Here is a 22,438-nt window from a genome sequence, read left to right as displayed (position 1 = left end):
ATTATATAATTTTATTTTTGCAAAAGAAATTAATTTTTAAATAATATATATAAATAAATAAAAAAAAAAAAAAAAAAATGAAATAACAGTTGAAGAAATAAGAATGAGAAGCATGAGAGTTATTTGGAGTGATTTAAGAAAGAGAGAAGTGCAGGAAAGGTGTGATTCCAAAGTGTCTGAAGACCGCAAAAGATCTAACTGCTGGAACTGAGAAAGGATAAAAGATGATGCGGCTCGATCACCAGATGAGAAGATACAAAATTGTTATGAAATGAGTGAATGAGTGAGACAAAAATTACATGAATATTGCGATGATGATGATGATGATGCTGATGATAGTGGTGGTGGTGGTGTTGTTGGTTAGCAAGAGAGGGTAAATATTGTACATTGAAGGGGGTTTAGTAGGGGGAAAAATAGGGGGAATGATGATGAAGGGGGGATGAAAAGGGGGAAGAGATCAAACGAGCCGACGAGCCACGGGGTGGTCTCTACCCGCGTTCCTTCCACTCTTTCTTCATCATTGCCACGGTCTTTTGAGATCGTGTGTATTGCTTTTTTTTTCATATATATATATACTAACAAATGCATATATATACCCATGTACATATAAACTATCTATATATGCAATATTTATTTCATATTTATATCATTCATATTTTTATGGTATCGCCATTATCAAGTACTGATTGGAAGACAAGATCATAAATTTTTTATTTTTGAAAAATTAAATTTTTTTTAATCTAAAATATCAAGAAATTTTTTAATGAAAATGAAAAATTATATTTTCATTTTCATGTTTTTTTTGTAAATAAATTAAAATATTAGAGTAAAAAAAATTACAGTGATGAAAGAGTTTTTTTTTTTTTTTCTATAAATTGATATGTAATATATATGCATAATGGGGTTGGGCATATATTATTTTATTTTTCATATATGGGGGATGATTTTAGTTGCAAATCGCGAAGCGCCGGAAGATCCGACAAAGGCACTGATTCATTTTCAAAAGAAAGACCGCATGATCACTTGCCGAGAACAAGAGGCGCGCGCTTCGTTTTTTTTTTTTTTTTTGTTTATTTTTTTTCCTCAAGGCACTTGTACACATATATACATTTTAGAACACGCATTAACATTATAGTTCATCACTACACTTGTCTTTCTTGCATTCTATTTTTTTTTTTTTTTTTAAATATTCTACTACCCTTTTTTTTTTTTTCGATGTTCCTTGTGGCAATCACTCGCGGCATCTGTGTTATTTCTTCCACACCTTGGTGATTATCATACAAATGTCGATGATGGTGTCAAGATTATAAATTTTTGCATCTTTTATCACAAATTTTAAAATTGAAGTGAAAAAAATGAGCAAAAATTTTTGTTTTAATATGAATTGCATTATTTTTTTTGGAAATAAAAAAAAAAAAAAAATGCTAAGAGCTTTTTGATTTCTTGTTTTTATATAAGATAATAAAATTTGTAATTAAACACTGGGCAAGAATTTATGACGAATCATGACTAAATTTAGATATAATTATTATTTTTCTTCAAATTTAACGAATTTTTTTTTATGTTAATTCGACAAAAATAATCCAACAAAATACGCTAAGTCAAAAAATATTTAAACTGTTACATTAAGTTTCGTCGACATTTTTTTTTTTTTTGACTATAATGACTATTCTCTGAATTTATATTTGTGAAAAAAAAAAAACCAAAAAAGCTCATTATCGTCAGGCACAAGCCAGGTGAAAAATAATGTCGACTTTCGAAAATTGATCTCAAAACGACTTCAAAATATCACAACTAAAATTAAAGTCAACCCAAAAATTGGGCATAATATAAAAAAGCTCAGTGGATTAAATTTCAGACGACATAATTTTTTATAGAGCAAAAAAATTAATAAATCAGACTTAAATTTTCGATTTTCCATACTTGTTACAATTACACCAACAACATAATTATTTACACTAAGAAAAAATTGATAAACAATATATAATACCAGCACAAAATAGTAAATAAAATTTCAGAAAATAATATAAATAACAAATATAAGCTCATAATGTCAAAATAATAATTAATTGATATTTGCATTTAGACCTCACGCATTAAATGAAAAATTGAGAAAATAATAATTGAGGCACGAGACTAATAGCCATTGGTATTTTAGCCGAACCAGATGTTGAAGAAATTAGTAAATTCAAACAGGTAAAAGGGCGTCTGGTCCCTAATAATTCCGGATACAATCGACCATCTTTCAAACACCTTATTTCTACCTTTTTTTTTTTTTTATTTTTTTCCTTCGACTATTATCTCATCTAATTCCTTACTCTCTCACATTCATGCAACAACAAATATTATATCTTTTTTTTTCTTAGACACAAAACAGTTTTACCCTATGCCACAAGACATGGCATATCATGGTGGTGTTGTGTATTACCCTGAACAGCTATAGCTCAATTTGCCGACACCTCGCTAAGTATAGGTTGAGTGGGTGGTCCAACAAAGTTCAAGATTTTATTCTTGCCCAAGAAATGGGAAAAAAACTATATACACAAGAAAATAAAAAATTGTTTTCTTTGCATAAACCATGTACTTTTTATATTTATTTATTTTATTTTTTACAATTTAAAAAAAAAAAAACAATAAAATATATCCTTGTACTATATTTTTTGATAATACCAATAAAACTATAAAATTATTATCCGATGGAAAACAATAGACAGTGAGTGGGCGAAACTATAACGCCTACTTTTCACCCCCTATATAACATTACAAAGGATATCTCAAGCTTTACTTCCCATTTTTTTTATTTTTATTTTTTCATCTTACAGGTGGGATAATAATTAATATATTAAAAAAAGAAAATTATAATAATACTTTTATTATACAGAGAAAGTGTAAGCTAGATATATAATAAATAAAAAAATAAAAATAATATTTTAAATTATTTATTAAAAATAATTTTAATCAAGTGAAAAACACACGTTGACAAATCATTAATCAATTTCCGCTTACAGTAACACAATCATCTTTCAAATGTTAATTAATTCGTGCATTTAATCCCCTCTATAAATTAAATATATAAAATTTTTTTTATTTTTTTCTTGTATATATTAATGTCTATTTTATTTATCATAATACAATTTAAATATAGAAAATATGAAAATAAGAAAAAATGAAATATATAAATAAATATATTAAATATATTGAAAAAAAAAAAATTTCATATATTTTACAATTTTAATCGATGCGCGCTATATTTTTGGAGTTTCAAACGTACTATAGTATTGCCGCGTTGCCGCGCACGCTGCTGCGGCCCTGTGTGACTCGTGTAATTGGCTCCCAACTGGACTTCAAAGGGTACCGCTTGCCTTCATCCACGCCGCCATACGACGCAAGTATCATGGGAGGTGGTAAATAAGGCGCGAGGAGAAAAGAGAATTTTTTATTTTATTATTTTTTAAAGGTAAGATTGGGAGGTAAAAAGGGAGGTAAAAGAGGTAAGCAATCGTGCAGCGTGGTCGCGCGAACACCAATACGTATTTGGAGTAAGTGAGAAAACAAGATATGAAACTCTTTTCTTTTTTTTAATATAATATTATATATTTATTATATACAAGAGAGTGTGATAGAATGATATTAAAGTTGTATTGTCCGCGAGTATATGTGAATGTATACTATCGGCAATGATAACCTGATGAGACAGGTTGAATGTTAGCGCGTGCGCAAATGAATTCAACAAGGATAAATATATATAAAAAAACATGATTCTATATTATAAATGAAAAATAAAAAAGTGAGATAGATAGATATATATCAAAATATAAATTGAGAAAGAAGAAAACCATATAGTCTGACATGAACAAGACAGACAAGATTGCTTACTGGTGTTTCAACAGCGAGTTGCTGATACAAAGGTGTCCAATATTCTTGTCTCGTTTAGTTAATCGTATCCCATTTTCGATCGAAAAACACACCCGCCGGTGACGAAAAATACCAATCTTTAATATTACATAAATTTTAGGTGTGCCGATCAAAATTATAATCAGATGTCGAACATAAAATTTAAATATATATACAGCTGATATGAAACTTTTAAAATAAAAAAAAAAAAAAATAGAAATACATAACAATGGTAATAAAGTACATAGGATTAAGTCCACTTAGATGAAATGATTGCACAATTTTATTTTTTATATGATGCAATTAACTCGTTAAGTGTACTATTCTGATTAAATTTTTTTTAATTTTTTTTTTTTCTTCTTTCAATTAAACAAGGTGTTGAGTTACATTATATTGCAACATTGTTTTTTTTCTATTTTTATAAATTAAGATTGAATATTATATTTGTGTTAAATATATTTTTTTTTGTTAAATTATATGTCATAATATAGTACCTATATAGTGAATGAAATTGGCAGGGTTGTTGTTTAAGTTGGTTTGTCGTATGTCGGCCTCGATACGCACCACGGAGCGTCGCAAAATTTTAACACTCTCAAAAAATCGTCAAAAAGACCGACAATTCTCATGAGAGAGTATAGCAGAATATATATTATATCCTATACACCAGCATCACACGATTTTTGACTAACTGCAACACTATTAATTGGACACCGGTTTTGGCTCTTTTATTTTTTTATTCATTTTTTTCCTTTCACATATATATATATTAAATATAAATATATTATATATACACCTCCTGATATATCCTTCTTGTTGCTCTTCCTACCACGGTTATATATTTCATCAATCATTTTTTAAAATAATCTTTGCAAGTATATGCATGTGCGCTGGTTTGTTGGTTGGATAAACGACGTCAAGAATCAAGATACACTCGAGAAATCTCTACACTGCGGATAATATACTTAATATATTTGCCTCTGGCTAAAAAACCCTTCAAAAAGACATCCGGGAGCAATGATGCTCTGTCTTGTTCGCATTTTAACCTCCTTTTGCTTCCCCGAAAAGAAAAAAAAATTAAATGAATATAAATAAAAAATGATTTCTACTGTGACTCGTTTTAAATGACGATTCTATATAAACAATTTTATAATTTAAGAGTATATGTATATATATAAAGAAAACGGTAACGATCTTGACGTTTTGCTCATTATGTTTTTTATCGTTTAGCCAACACCAAACCAGGTTTCACAAGCATACCAAAGTATAGAGAAATAAAATTAAAAAAATTAAAAATAAAAAAAGTAAGACGATACTACCATTGTCCATGTCGAATCGATCCATGCCAATCAACGGGTATTTTAGAAGAGAATATTGCCCCAGGGCAATGGCAAAAAGGGCTGACATAATTTTTTTTTTTTTTCATTATAAATATATAATGTAGGAATTTTTTTTTTAACAAATAAAAATCTTGGAAAAAAAGAATTTTTATAATTTTATGTTTTTCGGGGATTTTTATATTTTAAAATAATTTTTTATTATTTTATTTTATTGTTTTAACGACAGGGAAATATTATTAAGATGAAGAGAACAGAAAAGAAAAGTATTATTAATACTGTGTATATAAAAAAATAAAAAAAATAAAAAAAAAAGAGCAAGAGAGAAATAAAAATGTGTATAAATATATACGAAAGCTGAGAAGTTGAAGAATGGTCTTGGGGTCGGCAAGTTGCTACAGATCCGTCTCAATCAGGTCGAAATGCTGAGAAGGAATCGATAGATCAAGGTAACACCTCTGAGCATCTTTTAGCTGAAGAACATAACGTTACAACTTGGACCAGTTTTGTCTATATATATTTTTGTTCATCCTCAACGTGTTTCTTCACACGGGAGAGACTTTGCTTCTTTGGATCAACGACAAAGATAGAGTATAATATCAAAACAAGAATGAAAATAAAATAATAACAGCAGCTTTGGTTGAAGAGTAAGAGTGGGAGGACGTCGGGGATGTTACCTTTGATGGTGAGGATACTAAAAGCCTCTATTACGACTCGAAATATACTACTGCTTATACCTGCAACCATATATAGTCCCCGTTGGTCTTGGTCGGAAAATTTTTGAATATTTATATTAAAATTAATTATGAATTTAAGTATGGTAATGAAGAATTGAAGAGAGATTAAATTACTAAATATAAATATTTAAAATGAGTTATTTAATTATGTATAATTAGTAATTTATTAGAATTAATTTAGAATTATTTATCTAGTTTGAGATGAATTTTTACTTGAAGAATAACGATAGTATTTTCAAAAGAAAAAATAAAAATAATTAAAATTAATTTTTAGAAGGGTTAGGATAATTATATTTAGAAGCATAATTTTATGAAATTCATGCCCAGAAATATTTATTCAAACAAACGTGATCCTGGTCGAAAATTCCCAAAAAAAGAAAAAAATTACAAATCAAAAAAAAAAAAAAAAATAGAAATAATTGAAATTTAACTTTAAATATTTTTTGGATAATCATATTTTGGTGTTGCTCAAATATTAGAAACATAAAATTCCGAAATTTGTCTTTAGAAATATATTCACACAAAAACGACCTGCAGCAAAAACCCCCGAGTTTTTTGCCTACGGGTTATATGAAAAACGGTAAATTCAGTTCCACCAAATGTGACCAGGTACATCTTCGAATGTCGCAAAACAATGGCCCAGGGGGTAGCCATGGGTCCATGGGATGCCACAGAACTGAATTTACTTAGGTCCTAGAAATTCATGGCAAATTATAAAATTCAAAAAAAAAAAAAAATAGTTGAAATGGCAATAAATATGAGAAATAATATTTATTTTTTTATTTTTATTTATTATTTTTTATTACTCAGTAAATTTAATAGACAATAATTTTATGATTATTAAAAAAAATTAATTGAAACAGTAAATTTCTTTTAAACAATATTTAAAAATTGCAAAATTATTTTAAATTATCTCCATCTTCAAAATCATTCAAATAATAAATTTCTATATTTTTTCAAACTTAAAAAAAAATTTATTCAATAAAAAATATAAATAAATTTTTAATTATTCAATAGGAGGGCGTATACTAATTTTATATTTTATCAATATATAAATGAAGAATTGATGGATAATGTATTTTAGTAGATGTGAATAAAAAATTAATTATAACTACATCAAAAACATAATTGGCAAACTCATTCAGCAGCTGCTTTTGCCATGTTATATATCAATTTTTATCTCGTTTAAATTTTTTTATACGCATCTATTTTTTAATTTATTTTCTCTTTTTTTTTTTTTTTCTATCTTTTATTTGATTATCTTTCAATTCTAATGCATGAGTATATATTTGCTCCATGAAAACTTCATGATAAACAAAAAACAAACTTGCTACCGAATATATTTAAATAAACAAACACGCATTCGACCTTGAGATAACTTGTTAAATATATTAAATAAATTTTTAAATAAATATTAATATTAAAAATAATTTCCCAACAAAATTTTCAGGTACAGATTTTTTTTATTAATAAAAATTGCTGTATATTTTCTTGTTTTGAAAATGCTTGAAAATACGTCGGTCAAGATGAAAGAATTTTAATACAGATGTATAATTTTTTTATATTTTCTTTTTATGGATTTATATTGCTATCACCCAAATAATACACAACCCTCGGCACACACACAATCGTCTTAAAATATTTTCATATATTTTATTTATTTTTTATTTTTACAACCAACCAGTCAACCACCAAGGTCGAGATATATTCTTTGCTTTAATTACCCATCTTTGAAAGTTTTGTAATGTGTCTGTATAGCCCCGAAGCCAGTGTATTCTGGCAGGTCTCTGAAGTATATACAATATAACCGTGCCGACGAAAAGAAGCAGCACATTATCGACACCGAAGATAGTCGCTGTTTCTTTGTGCTCGAATGCACAAGCCAAAAAAAAAAAAGAAATATATAGGTATCTATATAAAAATAATAAAAATACCAAAAAAAAAAAGATGTAATACCCTCTCATCCAGGCCGGCGGGCAAAAGAGGAACAACACGGCGGAAATTCGGAAGCGGATGATTTCACACCGTGCGGATACATATTTTTAAGGGGAAGGAGAAAATAAGGTGACCACTTCTCTTTTTTTTTTTTTAACTTAATTTTTTTTTTTTCTTTGGGCAATGTATATTTTTCTTGGTCATCATCAACCACCCAAATGAACCAATCGTACTTCTAAGAACCTAATAAAAACCGGTAGGATAAAATTGAATCGAGCACCGGCATCGTTCACTCGTTTTGAGTCCTGAAAAATGACTTTCCAAGGGAACTAATTTACTTTTTTTTATTTTATATCATCTCTCACACAGGCTTCCTTTTTTTTTATTATTCATTCATTCATTTATTTATTTTTTTTTTTTCTCTTATTCATCTGAAGACTGAACCGCCTTCAGATTGTGTGAATGCCGCTTCGTCAAGCGGGAAAATTCTCGTTTACGCTAAACAAGTTCATTCGCTGACCACTCAGGCGGTCTGTATCCAATCGACTCGTTAATTAAAAAAGTTTTTCATACCTTCTGGACATACACAATAATAATCTCAATGTGCTTGTTCAAAACTTAATATATATTTTACTTTATTATTATTTTATAAATTTATCTTGATTATTTTTTCTTCTTCTTCTTTTGGAGATGGAGACAAATAAAATTGACGTAAAAGACAGAAGTTATGACATTTTTTTTTTTTAATTTAAATATGTTATTTAAATAAAAATAATCATATAAAAAAAAAAATACAGTTAAGCCGATGATGATGGAATATATGAGTAGTAGTTTTTAGAAAATGATGACAAGTATCAACGATCATTATTCAAATTAATCAACGAGGTTTTAGAAATTTAAATTTAAATAAAAATAATAAAAAAATAAATAAATTCGAGGGGAAAAAAAAAAGGATACTCAAGTTTATTTGGGTCTGCTAATTGACAGGTCCATTGTGTTGACGATCCTGAAGGCTGAATCGCTGAAAACGATTTTTTATATTTTATATACACAAAATTTTTTTAATTTTTATATTTAATCTCGATTTTTATTTATTTTCTTTTGATCGTACTTTTTTTTTTTTTGTCATTTCTTGAAACATAATCGTTTGTGGGCAATATTCTTATACCGCAGCGTCAGGGCGGTCTCTTTGGAGTCCACGATATTTTTTATTTTTTTTTTCTTTATCCACGGAGTCAATTTTTTAAGGGGTATATACCATTGGATCGCTAATTGATTAATCATGATCTTCAGTATATACGCTTCGCAGCGCTTCCATCTAACTTTCCATTAACCTTTTTTTTTTTTTTTATATTATTATTATTAATTTCACATATTGAAGAAAAGATGAGGTATATGATCGCATAAAAATATTTTTAAAACAATAAAAATTCTAGTAGTTATAAAGATAGAAAATATATAATGAAAAAAAAAAACCACCCACGAATGAGAGAAAGAAAAAATGAATGGAAAAAAAAATATAGGAAAATTGACAATGCACTCAATTGGTAGTACAAATTGCTCAATTAAAGTTTCAAGTGTATAAAGTAAAACAAACGAGTAGTAAGTTGTATATGATGATCGACAAGACCAAGCCTAGATCACCAACATAGTTCAACTTTTTTACATGAAAATAAATAAAAAAAATAGTGAAACCACCTTGTGCACAAGATGATTCTCATGTTGATGGTTATATACAAAAAAAAAAAAAGAGTAGAATAAATAAATGAATAAAAAAAAGTAGTTTTATCTCAGCAGTATACGCAGAAAATCTCAATCATCAAGACTGAGCAAATTTCTTTTGTACTAGCTTGCAGTCTAAACGCGACCAATGATTGGCCAAGGGGCGTTCAAAGAGTACCGCCATGACTCGTCCAAGACTCAAGCACGAACACGTCTTTTGTTTGATGAAACAATGGCGCATATAAGAGGTGAGGCCCACCTCACTTAGCGTGTTGTACAGGATCTTAAAATCAAGTCTTCAATGACAAAAAATAAAAATAAAGCGAGAAATTCTTTCATAAGAGGGATATTTAATCTATTAGGAAAATTAGCATTCTTTTAAATCTTTCATTTGCAAAAGGTGTGAACTTCTTATTTTACAAAATTCTTTAAAATAACATGCTTCAAGTTTAGTTTTATAATTTATCAAGCCAATCGACCCAACCCACAATGAATTTTAGAAAAATATAAAAATATAAAAAAAAAATTATATAGCAGTATTTAGTATGACTATAAAAGGATAGATCAAATTGACTGATATAACAAATCTCTAATTAAATAATTATAGGAGGCTAGAATTTTCATTTTCATTTATTTTCATTTAACTGCATGGTATCTTGACGATTATTGTCTCGTCAAACCAATAGCTTTTTCCACGCCCTCATTTCACTCCGTTGATGTCTATCTTCTTGCACAAAAAAAAAAACCTCAAAGCAATTTTTTTATAAACGTTTAATATTTTTGTCTACGGATTAATGCTATTTTATAAAAATTATTACTGTGATTTTTATTTTTAATTGTATAAATTTTGAATTAATAATTAAATATAGAAAGTGAAAAATATATTCAATTAAATTGGAATAATATTTATTCATAATAAACAGTATAGGGCGAAAAACATTTTTAAAAAATTGCAGACAAGGTTTACGAATAAATAATAATGTTGATGATCAAAAAAATTGTCAACAAAAATATTGGTGGTCGAATAATTATGAATTTTAAAAATAGTGAAAACTTGAAAGCGACTGTCTCAAGAAAATTTAAAATTTATGGACCATTACAATCCGTTCTAGTCGTTTTTTTTAGTTACTAAGAATTTAAATAATTTTCGAGTAATATAGTATTATAATAAAATATAAATTTGATAAGTACCAAGGGAATAGAAAACTGTATTTTTTATTTGTACTAAATCTTTAATGTTTGTGCTTTGATATATATTTATAAATTATATTTAAAAAAAAATAATTGAAATGAATTTAATAAACAATAAACAAAAAGTTTAAATTTCGAAAAATGATTAATTGTATAAATATCACAAGTAAGCCATATCTTAATCTCATTGAGTAAGTAATGAGATAAAGATTGAGCTGGATCATAAATAAAAAATGAAAGAAAAAAAATTAGAATGCCTATTATTTTTAAAAATATTTTAACTTTGCGTGAATGAAAATGATAAGAGCCGGCTGTACATGATAAAATTAAAAACAACAGTTGAATTGTAAATATTGTTGGTATTATAGGTAGAGGTTTGTTGTTGAATTGTTGGTTGACCATATCATGGATGAACACGCTCAAGCTAAACCTATTTACAAACTCAATCGTTGCAACAATGACCGAATACGAATTTACGTCAAGTAGCTTATGATTTTAGCATCATTGTGAGTATCATCTGACCTACCAAATATCTGAATAATAATTCTGTTGGCAATGTCATCAGTATGCAACATCAACGAATTATTGGTAAACAAAACAACGAGTGTTGTCGCAACGAGTATTGAATAATGAATTATTAATTTTAACCAATAATGTATGAATTCAACGACATTATTATCATTCAAATATATTTCAAATGATGAATAATAAAGTAATGCTCAACATGGAAAACAGTTGAAATAAAATATTAAAATTTTAGATGGGATTTTATCAATGAACAACAGGTTCTTTTTTGGACATCAACATCAACATCACAATGACGAAATTTTCGCGAATGACCTCCAGCAGCGCCAATGTGAATTAAAATCTTCTGTCTTTTTTTTTTTCACGTTCTCTCTCACTCATCTAATAATAACAATAAATTAATTAAAATTGAATTACAATAATTAATAACTATCAATTTATTGCTTTAATTATAATCAAGAATCACGCCTCAAAATTTATCAAAACAAGTACTGAATTTTCATCGAAATAATACTCAAAAAAAAAAAAAAAAGAGTAAAAAAAGGGCAGCTTCTGGCAAACTATATATGAGTAAAATTTTATATTTCAAAAATTGTAATTAAAACATAATTAATTTACAAAAATTATTACTCACTTTATAGCAGTTGACTCTGGCTATCGTTTAAATATTTTTTTATAATTGATTGTTGTCAATAAAATTAGTATCAATCGTATAATGAGGCGGCTTTTCTTTCAGATGTAGTCAACAACAAACAACCGGCCAAACTTTAAAAAATGAGAAGGGAAGCCGCCTTGTCGTTCCCCAGTAACCAATGACCATTGGCTGACAAAAAAAAATGCGCAGTTGTTGGTGGTGGAACGCTGCTCGAAAATGGTAAAGTAGAAAGCGGAACTACAACACTACAGTACATGGAAAAAACTTAGATGGCGCTATATTTTATTTCTTAAAAAATTAATTTATTATTTCAATAATTATTGTATTTTGTTGCATAATTTTATTATTTTTTTGTCATTTTTATTTTTATTATTATTTTTACTATAATTATTGACCAATAGTTGTTTATGTATAACGATAATTGTTGTTTAATTATTGTTGTATAATTGTCATTCAAAAAAACCGCCATAAAATTTTTTTCTAGAATTTATAGCTGCTACCTCTAACGGACGCTTGGGAGAATTTCAGTCTCAGGTTGTCTTTTGCCGTGAATACGTAACGTCCGCCCTCATATTGCTGATAAATTTTTCTCTCTGGCATTATTAGTTGTAATAAATAATTGTTTTATCGTTTTAATCAAGTGCTAATCCTCTCGTGTTTTTTTATTTATTATTTTTTTTGTTTAATTCAACCGCGAATCGTGGATATTGGCAAGATTGCTCGTCGGAAAAACAGCATTGATCAAGGCTCTCTCATATCAGTTTGTGTTAATTTTTTTCATACGTTTGATGAATTAATTGTTACAAAAATTATGAGTAATTATTTGATATAACAATAAACAAATAACAGTGTAAATAATTTGTCATTGTTGAGCACGACAACATAAAGTTTAATTTTATTTTTTATCAATAGAATGTCTTGTAGATTTAGTTTTGGCAAACCGTGATTCATTTGTTTACGATAACATTCTCGTGTTCAAGTGTCGTTATTATTAATTATTATTATTCTAAAATTATAAATAAATTAACAAATAAACACAAGTGATTATGATGCTAATTGAAACGAGGTATTTTAGTGACATGTGTAAATTTCATCATCTTGAATACATGGGATGTTGCTGGATGTAAGGTAAGAAATTATATTTTTAACATTTATTTATCTGGCTAATATTTATTTATTGTGATATTTCAATTGTTGTTTGATATGTTTTTTTTATTGTGTATCTATTTGACATAATTTCTTTATTTTCATCTTGCTCCAAAAATATTTGTTATAATCATTCAAATTAGTTAATTGTCAATGACAAAAAAGAGCTTAACATTAACATCAACATCAAGTCCACCAAGAGCTACATGCACTCTTTATTCACCTGATACATTTTTTTTATTTAACTGTATTTGTAACCAAGATCAAGTGCTCCAAGTTGTTGTCTGTTACATATTCTCTTAAAATTTTATTGACAAATGACAATCACGACAAACTTGCCCTTGAAATCATGTTATCATTATTCACTAACATGAATGTAAAAATATGTAGATTCACTAGCTGCTCCAACATAATCAAATAGCTATTTTAAACAATTAAACATGTTGAATAATTAATTAATTACAAAAATTATTAACAATATATCTGTGAGTGGTAAAAGCTGTTTTAATTTTACCTTTGAAACTGGCATTGATGATTTGTTGTTAGTACTTTTAGCTTTTGCTCCAACTCATTTAGTACCAAGTGCTTTTGATCAATCACATCCTTCGTTATATCAATTTATTAATATTCTAATTTTTATTGTCCATCTTTAAGTTGATAACATTTAATATGAGCAATTGAAAAATCTTCCAACAACTGGTCTATCATCAGCAACAACTTCTTGCTCACAATACAATATCTTGATAGCTCAAGTACCAGTATATACTATTTGCCTTTTTCTTTCCCATGTCTATAATTTATCAAATCATAAAATTAAAATAGTACATATCAAATCAGTACAAACATTATTAAAAAAAAAATTTAATCATATGAAAAAAAAACAATTAATTGAATTGTTAGATCAATACCATATTTTTTAACATCTTTTTTCAATTATGTTTTTGAATAAAATAATTGTCTCACTACTGCATCAACATTTACCTGGATAAAAAAAATTAAATAATTATATTTTTTATTCCAACAAATAATTAAAAAGTCAATTTATATAAATATTTTACCTCAAAAAGCGACAATTGTTCTTTCATCTGGCAATTTACTGTTCTTCAAACAAGACTTGATTCAGGTTCACCAATGGTCTCCTGATTGCTCTTGATACCCAACAGTACCTGTTGCTTTTTTTGTTGTACTACAACAACATCACCATGTCCATTACAAAGTCTTGATCTTGTAATGTCTTGTAATTATTCCACTTGGTACCATTTAGGATTTTTTTTTATTTAGCAACATCATAACCTTACCATCAGTTTATCTTTTTTTTTTTTTTCTTATCTCACTGTCGGTCAAAAAGATGATTGTCAATAAAAAAGTTAACTATTTTATCACAACCATCAAGCTAAATTTGAAAAAAAAAAAATTTGTTTATTCAATATAATTTTAATAATTATTAACAATTTGCTTTAATTATTATCAAGATTTATTTTACTTTAAAATTTTGTTTTTCTTTATTTGATATTTAAAAAATTTTTCATGTGAATTAATTTGTTGGTCAAGTTATCCCACATCAACAAGGTGTAGCCTATTTTTTTTCTCTTCAATTTTATTAAGAATAATTCAAATAATTTACCAAATTTAAAATGAAAAGAAAAAAACATTTTTCTAATTTATAATTTACCAGCCTACAATTTTTTATTTATTTTATTTCATTTACATATTAACCATTAACGATAAAAAAATAATTACAATAATTTAAAAAATTAATAATATTCAATGTTTATTTATAAAAAAATTAAATCTAATTTTGTTTGAAATAAAAAATACCACCACATAGTATTTAAATAAACAAAATAATAAATAATTTTTTTTTTTAGAGCAATAAATATTGTATTTTGAGTGTAAAATCCATTGAAATCCTATGACGAAAACAAAATACGTTAATATAAATTGAAAAACAATCGTTTTACTGGCGGTCCTGTCACTCTCATATCAACAGACCTCAAAATAAAAAAATATAAAAAACAGTATATCGTATTTAACTCGCATCATCACATCAGTCAGTCATCTGTTTCTACACTTTTCTATATCGTATTAGTTTATTTTTCAAAAAATGACTGCTAAAAACACTGCATTCTCGCCACAGAATATATACTTCCATCAGTAATTTCAATACTATTTTTAGTTTTATAAATAACATTTAAAACGTTTAACAAAATAATTGAGTATACATAACATGCTCATTTTGTCATATTGTACTGACATTTGCCAGTTTATTTTATCTCGAAAATTAATATATACATATCTGTTATTTTTTTCTCAACTTAATTAACATCAATAAATTTGAATTATTTAATTTAAATTGTTGAAATTGAATTGTCGGGTAAATTGCAACTCACTATATAAATCTCAGACTATTATTTTACGAAAATTAGTAGCTTTGCCACAGCCTTTGGCGAATTTCCAACATCTACTCTTGATTTTTCAACATGTAGACTTTTTTTTTCCTCATGTACTAACATACTATCAATTTTTTTTTATTTTATCTTCAATAAATAATTATATATTTTATATTTATTAAATTAATCATGCTTGCGTAATAATATGCTTTGATTTAAATTATTTTTTTTTTTTTTTGAATATAAAGAAAATGATAATATATAACATTCCATTATTTTCAAGTGGCCACTTTGAATTTATTTTGATACAAAAAGCTCATCTTCATCATGGTCAACCACTCAGTATATTTTTTTGAGTGACTCATATTTTATACTATTGATCTTTAATATTTATTAAATCATAATTTTCATTATTTATTCATGCAGCTTATAAATAAACAAATAATATATTCAATTTTTTTATTTTTACATTATTTAATTTTTAAACTTTATTATTTATTTCTATTTTGATATTATTTTATTTTTAAAAAACAAAAAACATTCTATTGTTATAATGACGCTGTGACAAAGACATTGTATCAATTTAATTTTTCATGTTTTCAATTGATAAAAAATAGACAAATAATAATAACGATAAGTGAAGAAAAAAAATTGAGTATTTCTTTTATTCTCTTGTGCACAGTTCGACCACATGAAACGCTGTTGATTGGCTCCGGTCGTTTGACAATTTTCCTCAACGCCGGAGATATATAAATTTTCTATTTTTTATTTTCAACAGAAAAATTTACTCAATTGCCTCTTTGAGATTCGTTCGTTCGAAGTAACAGAAAAACGTTTTTCTTACGATCAACTAAATTGTTTTTTTTATTTTTCAATATTTATTTATTTAAAAGAAAAAAAAAAAAATTGTATAGTTACTTTGACTGACTGTGTTTTCATCTCAACTGTATGAAGTCTCTTAATCGACAAATTAATGTTTCTTTATGTCAAATTTTAAAGTTGAAAATTAACATCAATCTTCCTTTGGAAATTTTATTCACTCAAAGTACATTTATAAATGTAATAATCAAGAATCTCAGAAGTTTTATCGGAATTACCATCTACAAGTTTTCAAATTTTCCATCAAAATAATTTATTTTACTTTTTTATTTTCACAAAATATATGTCTTCTAATGTTTCCTATTTTTTTTTTTTATTTTAAACCTCAAACGCTTTTCTCAATTCTCATCCTTTAAAAATTTATTTATTTATTTTCTCAACATTTTCATATCCCACGTACTTTGCTCTACAACCTGACACGCGTTTCGTCACCAAGGCAACCAACTCGTCATACAGACTATTGAAGAGTCCAAAGTAGCGGGGGGAAAAACTTTACTTAAACTTTTTCATCTTTCCGAAAATGAAAACGAAAAAAAAAAAAAAAAAATTATCAAAACATATATATATTTTTTATACACACATGTACAAATGAAAATATTTAAAAAAAATTCTCATATTACTTGAAATCCATTAAAAATCATATGTGAAGATTTTTTTTTTTTATTTTTTTTTTTTTGCTTTAATAAAATTCCAAACGGATTGTCGGTTATTATACTTTAAAATATTCAACTAAAATTGTGGTGGTTGGAAAAATCAAGAGTATATTTTTTTCCCTTTTTCAATTTTTATTTTCATTTGACTTTTTTTTTTTTTTTACTTTTTGGCCACCCAGGTTGAAATGACTCGTGAAAAAATTGATAATCCTCGTCATGAATATAAGTAGTACTTTTTTATTTTTCATTTACACATAGATGAATATTTTTATCAAGTCAAAAAAAATATAATTTTTGCAAAATAAAATCTCGGAATAAATTACAATAGTCATTATCTATTGTTATGCGAAGTACAATGAATCAAATATGTACGGAAATTGATATGGAATTTTGTCTTGTGAAAATTTTAAATGTTTTAAACTTAATTGCCATGTCGACACAGTGTCATATGCTGTCCTCAGCTTGACAAATTACTGAGTAAATGAATATTCAAGTATTGTATGAGTGTGACAAATGAAAAAGTATATATATAAATGAGAAAACGACTCGTTATTTTAAACTGAGAATGAATTTATCCCCTCTTTTTATCATCCCTTATTCAACATCTAGGGTTTGGTTGTTAACAGCTAATGAAAATTAGCTTTCATCACTTGATTTAACGTTAAATTGTTCTTTCTTTATATATATACATCGACACCAAAGTCCAATATCGAGTACAGTAAATTTAAATATATAAATTTTAAAACTCTTAAAATTATTTAACTCAATTGTTCATTTAATTATTTAATTTATTTATTTCATCAAAATATTTTTTTTGTATCAACTAATATTTATTTAATTTTTTTAAATTTTCTTTTTAAACGAGGGTATTTTTTATAAAGTCGTTAAATATAAGAGTGTTTTAAATGCCAATAAGTCAGTGATGTTAAACACCCCCAGATAATATTTTGTATATCATACTGCTTGAATTATATGACTCTAGAATGTTTTGAAATTATTATAAACAAAACGATAATGAATTGCAGAAGTTGCTAAATTACATTGAATTACTCTAGTTTTATTGTTTTAAAAAAATAATAATAATTATTGTTTTATGAATATAAATCATCACAATAATTTTTCCATATGTAAAGCTGTTTTTTTCTTTTTGTTTGTTGACGGATGTTATTAATTTTAATTGTTATTAACAATTGTTTGATATTTAAAATTCAATTATAAACTGAGTAGTGGTTTATGAGCTTTTTTTGAAAAATGAATTGGTGACAAAAGAGCAATTTAACTCTTTACATAAAAATATAAATGTCGTCAATATTTTTTACTGAGTAAAGACCGTCGGATTCAAGTCCGTTCCCTACATCATGTCTTTGGCGTCTGAATAAACATATCCAATGTCTGGCCAGGCCACCCAACTGGAACTATTAAAACACTTATGGGAAAAAAAAAAAAAAAAAATCACTTCTCTGTCTTGGCCTAAACACCCTTTTTTGTAACTAAAAAAATTTTAAAAAATAACAAAATAAGTTGCAATGATGATGGGAGGCAACACATCAAGACAATCCACTTGCACTATATGTTCATTCACTTTCTCATTATTCACCCATTAATTTGACAGTAGAAAAAAATTTAAAAAAATTTAAAAAAGTTCTTGGTTCAAACAAAAATGTAGATTTATTGTGACAAATCACAGCTCTTAAATTAAACATATAATTATTTATAAAATAAATTATAATCATTTTTTAATTTATCTAATTTTTTACAGGATTTTTGGTAAATAAATAGTCAATTATTATTTATGATTTTTTTTTACTTATTATTTATACATTTATTTACAATTCTAATATACACAAGTCTATATAATTCAACATTAAAATTTAAATTTTTTCATATTAATATAAATATTGCTGATAGATAAAGAAAATTTAATTTTTTAAATTTAAAGGAATATTTATTTTATACATATAACAATTGTCTATTTGAAAAAAAATTTAAAAGAAATATTTATTTTATAAAATTGCATTTTGAAATAAATTTGTTCTCTTGGATTTATTTCATAATGATACTTTTTTTTTTGATTTAATATATATATTTTTGGTTGATGATTAAGATAATAATGATTTGAGTAAGACTAGTTATTTGTTATTATCAGCTTTTGTTGATTGAGTGTCACGTGTTACTTCAAGTTCCGACATGCCTTGAATTTGCATTTGTGGTGAATGCAAGGGTGGACACAGAAGAGGGTGATATGGTAGACAATAATATGGAAATGTATTTAATGTTTTGGTATGATGAAGTTGTGGTGGACAATTTATTTGACCAGGAATTTGTATATTTGTACCACGAAGTGGTGGAAGTCCTCTAAATTGTTCATCAGGATGTACCAATACACGTACAGCAACTCTTCTTGCTGAATTTGAATTAACTAGAGCACCAAGTTCTTGTTGCTGGCGTCTTTTCGTTTTATATCTATTTTTTATAAACAATAATTAAAAATTAAAAATCATGATTATTGCAAGTATTTAATTGTTCATTTTCATTTGAAAAAAAAAATTAGAATAGTATTTTTACCTTCTATTTTGAAACCAAATCTTCACTTGTGTTTCTGTTAATTTTAATCCTCTTGCAAGATCAGCTCTTTCTGGTCCTGATAAATATTTTTGCGCTGCAAATCTTCTTTCCAATTCATAAACTTGTGCATGTGAAAATGCAGCACGACTTCTTTTTTTTCTATTTTGCAATGATTGTCCATGTGATTGATTATCAAACAAATCATCTTCCATTTCGTCTAAAATTTAAAAAAAAACATATATTTTTACAAAAATAACATTAAATAAAAAGTTTAAAAAAATAATTTTAATTTTAAAATATTAGTTTTAAATTTATGAGAATTATATACTGAGTTTTTAAAGAGGCTTTTGATGTCTCGTTTTAAAATTTTATACACACGTGTGTGGCTTGGTTTGACTATATGTTTACTTTTTCCCCTTACTCCCTGGTAATTTCTCTTTGCCTAACCAGAGTCAGGTATATTCTTGAAAATTTTTTATAATAATATTTTGCTTAGTCTTACATGCCAAATGCAAAACAGATTATTCAAAATTAGAGAGAAAAAATATATCAATAAAATAATTAATACAATCACTCATCAATTTACTAAATAAAATTTTATCTAAAAAATAATTTTAATAATCAATCAATTATTTCATCTAAATCATTCATAAAATAAAAATTATTTTTTTTTTTTATAAAAACATTAATAAAGAATTGAAGATTGATTTATAAAAAAAAATTTTGTTGACATTTGTTTGCGGATAAAAGTGTTCAGCACTCAATGTAATTTAATATCTATAAAATATTATTTTGTACACTTGGCTATTTACTAGATAAAACATATATTCAACTACACAACGGAAGTTGAAATATATATCTCACGAATAGTCATGATACGCTAGAGAAAAAAAAACACAAAAAAAAAAAAAAAACTCGTAAAATATTTAATGAGAAGATGTGTGTGTTTTCGAAGGGTGCGTTGTAATAATATTAGACATATATTTGAAAAAGTGAAGACAAACGGCAAAGGAACAAGTGCATTGGGGTCATCAAAGTGGTTAATTTTTTCCTTTTAATATATAATTAAACATGAATTTTATATTCTGTATTTTTTTTTGGGCATCTTGTGACGTCTGCCTTAATATATAGTCAAGTGGCCACTTATGCAACTAAAATTACATTCAATTACGTTATCTTTTTGGTGCACGGATCACGATTTTTATACTTTTAAGACTCTTGACGGACAAGTGGGCACCATGCCTGTAATGATTCCGGTCTCAATTTTTACATCATGAGGAAATAGTACTTGATCCATTTTTAATAAGAAAAAAAAAATAGGATGTAAATATAATTCTATTAATATAATTATCCATTAAATATATAATTACCTAGATATTTATTTTTACTCATGTCCAATGCTTCATCTTGCTGACGATTATTTGTGTCTTTAATTTTTCGATAATTTGTAATACCAGTTAAGCTATCAAAATTATCAAAATTCTTCTTGTTAAATTTCAAAATATCACTACAACACTAACACGACATTCTGGTGATGATTGTTCACGTGGATATATAATTTTTTTAAATGATTTTGTATCATGTTCAATTGATCCACATGAATTTCTATCGTAAATTTTATCCTGATTATTATCTGATAGAATTGTATTTTCATGAAAATCATCTGTTATTGAATGATTAATTTCTGGTTGTTGTAAATTTTTTTTTGAACGACTAAGAATGTCCTCAATGCTGAATGGTGTTGGTTGATTTGATAATGATGGTTTTGGTGATACTGATAAACTACTATTTGATTCAGTTGCCATTTTTAAATTTATTTTTTCTGATTAGATTAATTTTTTAAATATTCACTTTAATATTAATTAATTAATTTTTATTATAATATATTTGCACAATTATAATCACACATCACTATTTTTCTATTTATTTATTTTTTCACTTATTTATATGGAGAAAAAAAAAAAAAAAAAATTTACCAACGAGCTTGCACCCTTTCGACAGAGTGTGCTTGGGTCAAGTGTGTGCTTCGTTGTTCACCAGGAACTTATTTTTCGAATTAGTGCGCCACTCTAGCCCCACCACTATCACCACTACCACCATCAATCTATCCAAGGATTCTGGGGTTACACTAAAAAAAAAATCAAATAAAATAAACCAAAATAAAAATATTACGAGGCAAAAAAAAATAAAGAAAATTTAAACACAGTAGCTAACGAGTCTCTCTCGTATTTATCTGGTTGATGCTTTCCTTCTTCATTCACTCAAAGTAATAATCATCATCCCCCTTTTTTTTTTTTTTTTGAAACTCAATATTTATCTATCCTTGTCATTTAAATTGTATATATTATAATAAATTTTTTTTCTCAAGATTTTTTTATATTATGATTGTGTGTAATGCCGGAAACGAGAATGTCATGTGTAGGTGGAGTCATAAAAATTTGATATCGTTATATGTGTCTTGTACCCCTGTTAACATTTATAAGCTTCGTCACTGACGTACATTCATGTCGTCTCGCTTGTTTGACGTTGACGCCTCGCCCCATGACCAATCAAAGAGTTTTCCCGCGAACTTGTATTTCAAGCTTCCACCAATCCTCGTAGACTATATTATCCGTGAGTAAATTTATATATCTATATATATACGTATATGTATTCTTCAGTGATAGTAGTAATGGTGATGATGGTCTTGGTGGTGGTGGAGGTGGTGGTGGACTTGGCGCCGCGACGACGTGGCGTAATCCTCGTTGCGCTACTTTTCGCAAGGGCCCTCGCAAAATTATCTTGAAAATTTTTTTTTCTTTTTAATTTATTT

General features: G+C 26.6%; 1 protein-coding gene across 1 annotated transcript; it reads right to left on the bottom strand.

Annotated features, from left to right (window-relative positions):
- Positions 1-19,121: 19,121 nt before the first annotated feature.
- LOC122855705 (homeobox protein Nkx-2.5) lies at positions 19,122-21,619 on the bottom strand. Its single transcript, XM_044157259.1, is given in 4 exon segments — positions 19,122-19,524; positions 19,627-19,843; positions 20,997-21,134; positions 21,137-21,619. Coding segments are annotated over 4 exon segments (984 nt in total). The 5' UTR covers positions 21,432-21,619; the 3' UTR covers positions 19,122-19,190.
- Between the last annotated feature and the right edge of the window lie 819 nt (positions 21,620-22,438).

Source organism: Aphidius gifuensis, linkage group LG4, assembly GCF_014905175.1.
Source record: "Aphidius gifuensis isolate YNYX2018 linkage group LG4, ASM1490517v1, whole genome shotgun sequence".
NCBI lineage: Eukaryota > Metazoa > Arthropoda > Insecta > Hymenoptera > Braconidae > Aphidius > Aphidius gifuensis.
This window is presented reverse-complemented; position numbering and strand designations above follow the sequence as displayed.